Raw genomic sequence first — 12,369 nt, forward strand, 5'->3', positions numbered from 1 at the left:
GCAGGGCCAGGAGGGGGAAATCCTGACCTGCCTCTTTCCCTCCCGCCTGCTCAGCTTAAAGGCACCGTGGAGCAAGCTCTCCAAAGCGCTTTGAGTCTCCTCAATGGCTTCACAGCGGGTTCTGCAATGGCTGGGCAGGCCGGATTTAGGACCCTGGCGGGCTGGATTCGGCCCGCGTCCCATAGTTTGAGGACCCCTGACAAGACAACAAACTTCACCAAGCTCAATCAGAACATACCAAAGTTTATTGATTATTTCAAAACAAAACAAAAAAAAGGTTTGTTTTCATAAGGGGGAAAAAAGGAGCGAGTTGCATTCATAAAAGTTAACATTCACATTCCATTGTCATTATATAAAGCAACATGAACGTATAAAATTGCAGTTGAAGTGATAAAAATTAAGAATGCAGTCCTGCTGGGTTTTCGCAAGAAGCTGAAAAATGCATCTTAAAATCTGTATATATAATTTTACACCCTCCCCCCCCCACCCCGTATTTACAAAAACAAATGAACAAATGTATTTTCCAGAAGTTCTGCTTCAGATTTAAGTCAGGCAAGTTTCAAGATATTGACACAAGTCTCTTTGGACTGGTGTGGCACAGGTGCAAAGCTGAATTTAATTTTTTGTTTGCTTATTCCGTGTCACTGACCATATGCAAATTTTCAGCAACAATTATATTGCCTTGGGAAGAGGGAGAGAAGCCATCAGCCACACTTAGTTGCTGGAAAATACAGAATGAAGTGCAGAGAAGGTTAGTATTGATTAAGGCCCGGTCTATGCAGAGAGCAGATCACCTGGGAAAACTGCAGCAGAACTATACCATGTTAGAATGAGTTTCCCATGAAAAGGAGCACATCAGGGAGCTGTTTAGGCCATTTCTCTCTAAAATCCAGTTTTCCATGTGAAGCAAGTCTGACCACCACCCCACTGGAGGACACAATGGACGGGGATTCAATTGGGAGATCCCCCATCTCCTATCTAAAGTGGCACGGTCCATTTTTTAAGCACCCACCCCCATCTTTTCTGTGTTGTAGGCCAGACCAAACCCATCATTTTACAAATGGGATTTCAAAGAAGCCATCTTTCCTCTTTTCTTCCTCCAAGGCTCTACATAAATCTCAATGAACTGCTAGGTTCACGTTACTTTCGGGTGGACTGGGCTGAAATGAAACTGTCTCTGAGGCGGCTTGGTATTTTCGAAAGCAACAAAATGCAGAAACCATACTTTGGTAAACTTACCAAATTAATGTTACTTGGGGGTAGGGAGGGTGGATGGATGGGTGATAAGCTTGAGGCTTCTCCTGACTCACTTTGAATAAAAAGCACCCCCCCAAAAAAAACACCAACAACAAAACCACAATAAAACCACCACACTCCTCGAACTAAAATGAATGGGAGGTGCAGAGTGAATCCTCATCACAACCACTAGGCAAAAGGCTGCCTGTAGGGAGCCTGCCACCCCCCAGGTGTTGTGGACCACAACTCCCATTATCACTAGTCATGTGGGCTGGGGCTGATGGCAGCTTTGGTCCAATAACATCTGGGGGGCTTCAAGGTTCTCCTTCCCTGATACAGAGAACATTAGAGCTGAACATTTCAGCACTAGCACTGGAGAAGTCACAAAAGCACTGATTGAAATATGCATATAAACATCCCTCCCAAATGGTTTGGCACTCAGGCCGCCATTCAAGATACCTTTGGGACCTATCTGGACACTGCAGGTGAGACATGGATCAAATTAAGAACTGTTATTCCAAGAGTGGCAAGAGCCACACCACTGGTTTCTTTCCCGAGAGATGTGGGTCATTGCCAGCCTCCCCAGTAACATCTAGCAATTCTCCAATATGTCCTTTGTAGGCACAGCGGAAGTGAGAAGTTCTGATTTACTGGCCCTGTGTTTTTTGAAAAGAGGTGGCAATGGGGAAAGAATGAGCAAAGGAAGACTGAACTTCGATTAAATGTTGGGGAGTTTTAGGAGCAGCCCCAGTCGCCACACGCCACATCATCACAGGCTCAGATCTGCTACAAAAACGTTTTAACTGGACCATACATATGCCCTACTGTTGTGGAACTGCTTGCTGCTGGTGAATATCCATTGCCTTGCATAGAAGCAATGTGTGAACCGAAGCTTACACTCTTTTAACTTGAGTCGTAAATTCCAAACCAGTTTTCTACAGGGCCTCTTCGACCGTTGCAGGAAGTGCTGAGGTTGTGTGCAACACTCACGGTAAAGGAGAGGGAGGGGGAACCCGTGGTGTTCTGTGTCCACTGCATGTGCCCAAATGAGCCACATCAGACACTACATGGCGGCAAACGCATGCACCCACTAGACACGTGCAGCTAAAGGCATGCTTGGCGTTGCACATGCAAAATAGCGCCAGGTGCCCACATTGAAAGGATTCTGCAGGGGACGTCTTTGAAACCTATTGTTGGAATTGGCCATTAAGATGTGCCACACTTTGGAGGAGATTGAAGGTGATGCGTCTCCTGCCTCCCTTCACAGAACAGAAGGGATAACAGTACAGGCTGTTTTAGGTTTTGCATCCCACACTCTTTCAAAAAAAGGGGGCGGGAGGGAGGGCTGATGTCTCATGGGTTGGACCTGCCACCCGCTCAACAGAATACGGAAGAGGAGGACAAGGTTAGCACAGCAAAGAACCCATAGCTTGCATCCTTCGACGGTGCTCGGGACACTGACTTGAGCTTGTGAAGAAGTCATACATTCTAGGCAATGTGGCAACCTCCATCCAAAAGGCAGGTGCGCAAACCCATCACAGCAGAAGTCAAAGCAGGTCAGAAAACGCAGGTCCCACATTTTCACACAGCCAAAGGACACCAATCTAGAGTTTGGGTGGGTGGGGGGGAATAGGTGCATGTTCACTTTGGCTGTGAGATACCTGTTCGGTGGGAGAAGAGAGAGCCTGGACAAAGGACACATTTCAAAAAGGTGGGAATTAACCTCAGGTTTTGAGATGGACGTAGATGTCTGGGAGAATGGGTGCTTCAGTTGTTTTGTTTTTCAGGTGTTCCTGTTGGGTCGGATTGGATGGGAGAAAAAAATGGGGTGGGTGTGTTTTCTCTAAATGTCCACATTGTCCCTTTAAAAGGGTATGGCACAACTTTCTCATTAGAGGAACTGGGGTGGCGATGGGGGAAATTAAGATTCCGCCAACAAACATCGTTTATGGCTTAGCAACAGAATGGTTACCTACCAAAAATTCCTAGTGCTATTTTGGGGGAACTGTAACATACCACTTGTGCTATATCTTTGGTTGGGAGAGCCATGCACAGCCCTTCCACTTCCTTGGACAAGGGTGAAGATGGCTGAACAGAGGACAGATCATCCATTGCAGTGGGCAAAAATCTCACACAATTCTTGTCATCAAAACAGCCAGGTTGCTTCTCAAAACTTGCATTAGGAAGGGGGACAGATGAAAGGGGAACAGATGAAAAGGATGGCACCCCCATTTATGTTGCAAACCAAAGGTCCTCTTAAAAAAAAGAAAGCAAAAAAGCCTAACCAAAATATAGAACCATTTGTATTTTTCTTCTTTTTCTTTTTCTGGTGGGCCTGATTTGCTTCCAAGCGTTCATTTTTGACTCCGAGAGTGCTGTCCATTTAGAACTGTGTGCTGGGGTTAAAATCTTTGCATCTGAAGTATCCTGAGATGGCAACGTTCTGCAAAATTAGTCACGGAGCTCCCTGGCTTTCCTTCAGAGGTGTAGCTGTTCCCCCGCGGTTTGTAGGACAACAGCATTGGCAGCTCCAGGGGGTTAGGCTGTAAAAAAAGAAAAGGGGGGGGAGAAGGAGGGCAGGGGTTGGGAAGAAAGAGAGAGAAATTCAGCTTAAGTTGTTGTTGTCAACATGGACCAGGAAGGGAAAGAAACAGATACAGCAGAGTGGCACCATGTCAGAAATCAAGGCTTAGAATTTGCAAGGAGTTAAAGAGCTACATGATTTGGAAAGGGGTTGGGGAGGGAAAATGCCAAACCAAATTCGTAATTAAGCAGATAAGCGCTATGATTAGAATTCTGGGAGCTGTAGTTTGTTAAGGGTGCTTTCCCCCCACTCCCAGAGCTACACATCCCCGTGTGTTTTATCAATCAATCCCAGGGCACTCTGCAAATTGCAGCCCTGTGAGGGGAAACAGGGGTCTCCCAGAAAACCTCTACTCCCTTGGTGAACTACAGTTCCCACAGTTCTTTGGGGAAAGCCATTGCTCTTTAAAGGGGCATCCTAGTACTTTAGACGTACGCTGGGGGTGTGGCTAGTGGGGTTAGCAGAGCATCATGTGCATTCAAACGGGTTAATTGTGCAACTCTGTTTAGGGAAGGACCTCCGCACAGTGCTAAAACACATGCTTCTCATGCTCCTTTGCTTTGCTGTGATTATCACAGGATGTTTCATGCCTCTGTGAGCAGCCACATCCCCTTCATGGGATGGGACGGGATTCTTTCATTCGCCAAGCTGAGGGGCAAGGTGAGGAGGAAACGCCTGAGGTTGCCAGAAAATAAAAAGCTTGGGTGCCACCTAGCGTTGAAGGGAAGGTTTGCTTTCTTGTTTTTTCCAAGTATGAAATCTCACCTCACCTTTCTGCTAACCACAGCAGCTTTCCACACTGCCCACTTAACAAAGCTGCCTAGATATAAATGCAAGCTTTAGAGTTCTATCTATAGTTCTTCATGTGCCTCCTCTTTGAGAGGTCCAGAGGGTGGCAACACGAGAATTGGGCCTTCTCTGCAGTGGCTCCCCGTCTGTGGAATGCTCTCCCCAAGGAAGTTCGCTTGGTGCTTTCATTATACACCTTTAGGCGCCAGGCAAAAACATTCCTTTTTAACCAGGCCTTTTGGTTGATTTGATTGACATCTTAGGCCCATTTAAAATGTGGGTTTTTTTGGGGGGGGGTGCTATTGGGTGGTTGTTGTTTTTACAGTCATACCTTGGTCATGCGCATGGCATGCGCAGCGAAAAGTGGTGTGCACAGACGTGCCGTCGCTAGTTACGTTTACCTCTAGATGTGAACAGAGCTCCAGAACAGATCCCGTTCGTATCTAGAGGTACCACTGTATTTTGATTATGAATTTTGTGTTTTTATATTTTGATTTTTTTCTGTGAAGATGCCCTGAGACCTGCTGGTATAAGGCGGTACTGTATATATATATATACTGTATACTGTCTATATATATACTGTATATTCATATACTGTATACTGTATATTCAATAAATAAATAAATAAATAATAAAGACAGAGTTTATTTTAAGGAAGATGTCACTGTGCAAATCTGCCTCACTGGTTTCCTTTGTGTTTATTTGTTTTAAGAGGCCATGGTGGAGCTATTTAACTTTTATGAGACTGATTCCTATCTGCTCTCTGATCAACAAATGATGGTATGTCATTTTATTGCTCAGTGCAAGTCACCCAAGTTACATTGTAGAATGACAGGGTGTCCTCCACGTATTTTGAGGTTTTATATCTTGATTTTACTCTGTGAACTGCCCTGAGACCCTGGGTATGGGGCGGTATATTAATTCAACTAACAACAACAACAATACTCTAGAGGTGGGGAACACTGGGCCCTGCCATTGCTGCTGAACAACTCCTATCTTCCTTGTCCACTGGCCATGCTTGCTTGGGCTGATGGGAGTTGTAGAGTTCAGCAACATCTGGAAGGCCAAAATACCCCCCACGCCTTCCCTAATAGCAAACCCATGTTCCCAGGTACCAATCCTTACTTGGCCGAAACAGCACCATCCACACACAAGGAGATTCTCCCAGATGGCCTGCAATGACTGAACTCTGGTATTGGTCTCTCACTTTCCCCACACTTTATATTTAACTGAAGGGACAGACGGGAATTTCAGAAATTGTAACAGGGATGGAGCATCCTTGGGACTCTCCTCAGTCACTGTTGGATGTCATTTGGCAGAAGGGAATACATAAGCAGGTGGATGGCAACTTTGCTGAACCATTTCCCACCAATGCAGCTTTTGTGTTGGATTCCTCTGTTGTGCAACATTAAAACTCACCTGTCTGCAAACGCAATAATCCTTGCATTAACAAACAGAATGAAGTCCATTATTTATTATTGTTCCTAATTATCTATGGACATTCTTATAGTTGTGTTTAGCTGTTCTTGATTTGTTTTCCATTTGGAAGGCAGATTCTAGCATTTTATAATAAATACATTTTAAAACAAACAAACAAACAATGACTTGGTCTTCTTGCCCCCATATTATGTAACAGAGGAAAAACTTGAAAACAGAGATGACTATCATGGGCATGAAATGGACCATGTGCATCTACAGGGCGATATTTTAAATGGAAGTAGGAAGGTGATTGGTTTGGCATTCTTCCCTCTTCGTTACATGTGGCAATTAACACACTTTTGAGAATCAAAAACATTTAGGAAGGAGTTGCGTGCAGTGTGTGCAGAATACACAACAGACACAGAATGCACAGACAGATGGAATCATGTTATTCTGTATCAGCAGGCAATCAAAGCCAGGTGATGTCAAAATACAGAGATTTTGCAAGTCTTATTCAGATAGGAGCAGCATGCAGCTAGCAGTTAAACACCATCAAATCATTTAAACACCTCACAAGTGCAATGCCAGAATACTTGGGGAGTCAATGGAAGCCAGTTGTTATTTCCTTCCAATTGAAATGTTCACTTCTGGAGTCACCAAGAAACCAACATGGATTCATCGATGCTTAAAACTGAGCACAATTCTCCAAAAACCTCTTGGGCCCCACTGAAATCCACAGAGGCACTCAGGTCTCTGTGGGTTTTGGAGGACTGTACCAACTGCAGGTTTGATTAACTCCAAAAGAAGCTTATGCTAGGGCTGGGAAATTACTTCTTTGGGGAATAAGCTAGGATTCACCTCTCCTTCTGTGAAAATTGTAATGGCTATGGGGCTCCAAATGGGTTCTGACAATCTGCTCCACCTTAGCTTAGTGGTACAGGATTTGCCTTGTGTGCAAAAGGGCCCGAGTGCAATCCCCATCATCTCCAGGTGGGGCTGGGAGAGAACCCAATCCTGGGGAGCCACTGCCTGTCAGTGTAAGCACTACTGAGTTAGATGGACCAATGGTCTGACTCAATATAAGCTAGATACCTGTGTTCCTTGCAAGCCCAGAAATATCAGACTCGGTATCTGTTGAGACACACAAGGCTCTACACACCACTTTGCACACTGGCACATTAAGTGCACTTAATGTAACAGAAAAAGCAATAGAAGTGGTGTCTGCCATAAAACCTGCGCGAGTGAACCCAATTGGAATAGAAGCCACACATCCCCCAATCCCAAAGGTCTCCAAGGCTTGGGTGAAAAAGGAGCTAGGTAAAGGTAAAGGGACCCCCTGACCATTAGGTCCAGTCATGGCCGACTCTGGGGTTGTGGCGCTCATCTCACTTTACTGGCCGAGGGAGCCGGCGTACAGCTTCCGGGTAATGTGGCCGGCATGACTAAGCCACTTCTGGCAAACCAGAGCAGCACACGGAAATGCCGTTTACCTTCCAGCCAGAGCGGTACCTATTTATCTACTTGCACTTTGATGTGATTTCGAACTGCTAGGTTGGCAGGAGCAGGGACCGAGCAACAGGAGCTCACCCCGTTGCGGGGATTCAAACCGCCGACCTTCTGATTAGCAAGTCCTAGGCTTTGTGGTTTAACCCACAGTGCCACCCGTGAGTGAACCCAACTGGAATAGAAGCCACACATCCCACAATCCCAAAGGCCTCCAAGGCTTGGGTGAAAAAGGAGCTAACTTTCCTCAAAAAGCAGCCTTCCTGTATAACCAGCTGCTGAATAACTATCACCATACAAAGGTTCTTTCTAAAAGGATTCATGTACAAAGGCCACCGATATCCTAAACACAGTAACTACAATCTTGTGGCTCAGGATGTTGACACAGTCAAGACAGAATGAACGAAGGCAAAATGAGTTGGGCTTATTAACATTTTTAAGGGGGGGGGAGAGAAAAAAGGACAAACAGAAGGACCTTCTGCATAAAGAACAGATCCCACTTCCACTGGCTGTAGCTCATCTGCTGATTGCACAAAAAACTGGAAGGGTTTGGATAATTTGCAGTTGCCTGCTTGGACAATGGCTCTCATGGAAAAGTTGACTAAATGCTAAAAAGGCATTGAACGGACAGCAAGTGGAAAATGATTCTGCAGAAATACGGCATGCCTTTACAGTAGGGGTAAGCAACCTAAGGCCCATGGGCCACAAGCAGCCCATGGGGATTGTTTAACTGGCTTACGAGCTGCCCCTGAACCGAGCCGCCCGCTCGGCCAGTTCCCACGCACTGCACTAAACCGGCGCAGCGCAGGGACTCGCTTCCATGGCGCCAGAAACTGTGTCTACGCAGACGACGGAAATCACGAGTGTGCGCGATCTGGCCCATGGAGGGTTCTCTGCTGGAGTGAACCAGCCCAGGCGAGGTAAACCTTGCCAACCCCTGCTTTATAGCATGCGTATCAGAAATGGACTCAGGCGTGCAATCTTCGGGAATTATGGCAGGGTATATTAGGCTAACTTCTGCACCTTATTCTCATGAGAGATGAGGATTTTTCCCTCCCCCTTTTACTGTATGGGGGCTTCTCATGTTGTTATACTGGAAAAATCAAATGAAAGCATTTACATAGTAAAATAATAATAACAATTGCATGCAAATTCTGTCCATCCCTTCATCTGTGTACTTCAGTTTTGACAACAAAGGTTTCAGGGAACTGGGGATGTCTCACGGTTTTTATGGCCAGGGTTGGGGGTATCTGGCAACTCCCCTGGCTTTCATGGCTCCAGGAATGAGAGAAGTAGCCACAGGTTGAGGGACCTGTGGAAAAGGGCAACAAAGACTCAGAAGTGTGCAGAAGTCAAGAAGCAAACCAGGCGCCTCTGGCTTCTGGGCCTTTTTGCAGAAAAAAGATCCATGCATCTCCAAACACCTTCTAAACCTCATTCAAGATGGCCACAAAGCTTTTACTGAACGAAAAGCTTTCAGTGCTCTGGCCTGTGCTAGATATTAGGTTAAAAAGAGAAGAGGGGAACACCCCTCCCTCCCGCTTCTGGTTATCTTGCTTTTAATAAAAACATCTCCACTAAAAAAGAAGAAGAAAATCCAAAACTCCCAAATGGCACCCAAAACCCATATGGCAGGCATTGTACCTGGCGATGTTTGGCAAGGAGGGTCGCCAGCCCCAGTGGCTGAGATTACAAGAATCACATTTTAATTGATTTCAGGGATCACTTGGTTAATCCATGCCTTCCCAGGCCCTAATTCTCGAGAACAGGATACCTGTCACAATACATTAGATTCGTCTGAGAAGGTTCTTAAAAGGAGAGGTCTGACTGACGGTCTGGTCGGCACTGAACTGGCTGCAATCCTAGGGCGCCCTCTTTTCTGCAAAGGGTGAGGCAAACAGAGTATAAAGCATGTGAAAATGCAACAGATGATCTGGGCAAAGCGAGGTTAACAAGGCAACGCAACTGAGCTCCGGAAGCTAAAATGGAAACGAAAAACGTTAAAAGGAAAGGGTGGCAGGGGAGGGGTGGGGGGTGGGTGGAGAGACAGCACACAACTTACTGTGAGAAAAGCAGACCAGTTTGTGAAGAAGAAGAAAATCGCCTTCCCAGATATCAACTGAGAAGCATGTGGTTCATTTTCACAACTCCACTCAACGCAGCAGAGAAAGAAAGCCTCACCCTATTGGCTTTCTGCTCCATTCAGAGTGTGGGGGAAAATACAGCTTACATGCCTTCAACCACTACCTGCTATCCCCCACCTGAGAGGCCTCACTGATTCTGAGTTCCATCTTCTTAAGGACCTGCCTAGTAAATTAACTAGGATTCTCTGTGTACTAGCCTCACGGGGCCCTTCATGGATAGGAGGGAATGTCAGGGTGCAACACTGGCCCCCATTATCACCTAGAGATAAGAAGCCTCTGGACTGGCCAGGCCTTGTAAAATGTATAGGCCATCAGCCACCTATAGAATCGTGGAGTTGGAAGGGACCCTGACAGCCATCTAGTTCAACCCCCTACAATCCAGTTTGAAACCATACCAGACCCTGCTTAGCTTTGCAAATGTGCTGGAAGTTATATTGCTGCAGTCTTGCGGCTGTCCGTTCCAGCTCAACAAAAAGGTTCATGTCTATATACTGCACTTTGTTCCCGTCTTAAGTGTATTTCAAAAAGGTGTCTAAGCAACATTAATGCAAGCACTAGCCTAAGCTTAGGGAAAAAGCTGTTCCACTATACAGGGGCCACCACAGAAAAGGCCCTCCCTCTAGCGACCACTGGCTATATTCCCATAGGCTTCGGCATGACAAGGAAGGCCCCACCAAGTAATTGTAATGGTGGAGAGCTTTTTTTTTTTTTTTTTTTGCCCAGGGGGCCAGGTATTCATCTTCCGCACCCTGGCGGGGTAACTTTGTCAGGTGGGTGGGACACCCAACTGTCAAAGGGGTGGGGGAGATGTTGCTCAAGCAGGTTTGAACTCCCTGTGTGTTACCTGATAGGCAGGGAGCTCAGCCCTGCTTTGTGCAGGGCTTGGCTGAGCCAGCCAGTTCCCAGCAGGCATTCACTAGCTCACCTGAAATGAAAAGGTGTGAACTCTCTGCATCAGCAAACATGCAGGAAGTTTTTTCCTGCTTTATGAAGCCGCGTCTTTACCAGCCCAACATCTGACACAAGTGTGGTTTAGGGGGAATCTGCCTCACAGGCCAAATGGGGAGGCCTGGTGACCCAAGTCTAGCCCATGGGCTGAAGGTCCCCCCACACCTGATGAACAGCAATCATACCTGAAGTGGTGCAAAAACAAATTAAGACATTATAGGTCAGTACCAACACCTGGCCCAGTAGCTTATCTACAATCAGTGTTAATTCCTTTAAGAGTGATAGGCTGCACCAGTAAGTAGCTTAGCGGCTGAATTTTCCATTATCTTGCAGCTTCCTGGCCAGCCTTTCACAAAACTGAGTAATAACAGCAACAATAATTTTATTATTTATACCCCACCCATTTGGGTGGCTACCAACAGAAAACTAAAAACAGAATAAAACTTCAAGCATTAAAAACTTCCCTAAACAAGGCTGCCTTCAGATGTCTTCTGAAAGTCAGGATAGTTGCTTATTTCCTAGACACCTGATGGGAGGGTGTTCCACAGGGCTGGTGCCACTACTGAGAAGGCCTCCTGCCAGGTTTCCTGTATGGAACTATGTTATGGAGCTATGGGTGGCATTTTAATAGCATATATACATTTATTTTTGTTAGGATTTTGAATACCGCGCAATCCTGCCCTGCAATCATCAGATGAAGAGCAGTCTAGGAATTAAGCTAATAGCACTAAAGTAAATGGGGTGTTAGGGGAGGGTTGTACCTCTTGTGGGGGAACATATCATGTTGCTTCCGGGGTAGTTCATCCCCACTCTGCTCAATTTTACCCGTGGACTGCCATCTGTCCAGATTTTAATTTGCTCTGAACTCATTTTAAGATGTATTTTAGCTAACTGATTGCCTGTTTTTATGTACTTTGTATACTGTCTTAGTTTCATGATGTTAGCCGCCCTGAGCCCGGCTCTGGCTGGGGTGGGCAGGGTATAAATAAAAATTTATTATTATTAGGGGTTCCTAGAAGTTGTCAGCACGTGAGAGTGTCCACACCCTGAGAATGGCTTCAACCGGCCAGCAAAACCAGGTGAGGGCAGCTGATGGGTCCCAAGCCCTCAGTGAGATAGGGACTAGCTCATCAGTCTGGGAAGGAAAACTCTTGATCCTAAACCTCTGCTGCCTTGTGGGATAACTTTGGGAGAACAAAAAGCTAAGGAGTAAACCCTACACTAATCCAGAGTGGAGACCCTAAGATGGTTGGATAGCACCTTGTACACCTCCTTCTGGCAACTTCTGCAGCCAAGCTGGTGCCAAATGTCTTGCTCTGCTTTTTCCTGGACCACATCAGGGAGGCTGAGGGAGGCGGGGCTTGTTGCTTGGGCAGCCCAGGGCCTCCATGTACACTGCCCAGGCTTGCGCCTCAGAGAGGTCACTCTCTGGTGATGCTAATGCAGCAGAAACAACATGGGAGGCAGCAGTTATGAGTTACTGGCAGGCGCTGTGCTTCTCCAGTGGTTTGATTTCACACACCCACACCCTGGAGGTGCGCTCCACTGTCTCTCGAGACAGATCCATGCCAACAACAAACTAATGCAATTTTTTTTAAAAAAAAAAGTGTTTCCCCACCTTCAGTCTGAAATGGTACATTATCTTCCGCCCCGGAGCTCCACCACTGCATCCCAGTGAAAGGGCCGTCTGGCAGCCGACCTGGGTGAGCTGACTCCACCAATGAGGGAGGGTGGAGGTAGGGAGGA

General features: G+C 46.3%; 1 protein-coding gene across 12 annotated transcripts in view; it reads right to left on the reverse strand.

The window, feature by feature from the left end:
* Positions 1-223: 223 nt before the first annotated feature.
* The window catches only part of ATP11C (ATPase phospholipid transporting 11C (ATP11C blood group)), a 99,655-nt gene continuing 87,509 nt past the window's right edge, over positions 224-12,369 (reverse strand). For 6 of the 12 annotated variants that reach the window (XM_083486265.1, XM_083486262.1, XM_083486268.1 and 3 more), the window contains one exon: positions 224-3,779. In XM_083486265.1, the coding sequence (XP_083342391.1) occupies positions 3,639-3,779 (141 nt within the window). In that variant the 3' untranslated portion in view covers positions 224-3,638. Of the gene's footprint in view, positions 3,780-9,305; positions 9,511-12,369 lie in introns of all 12 variants that reach the window. The other 6 variants (XR_014521731.1, XM_083486261.1, XM_083486263.1 and 3 more) reach the window with 2 other exon arrangements.

This window comes from Podarcis liolepis (genome assembly GCF_965112155.1).
Source record: "Podarcis liolepis genome assembly, chromosome: Z".
In the NCBI taxonomy this organism is placed as follows: Eukaryota; Metazoa; Chordata; class Lepidosauria; order Squamata; family Lacertidae; genus Podarcis; species Podarcis liolepis.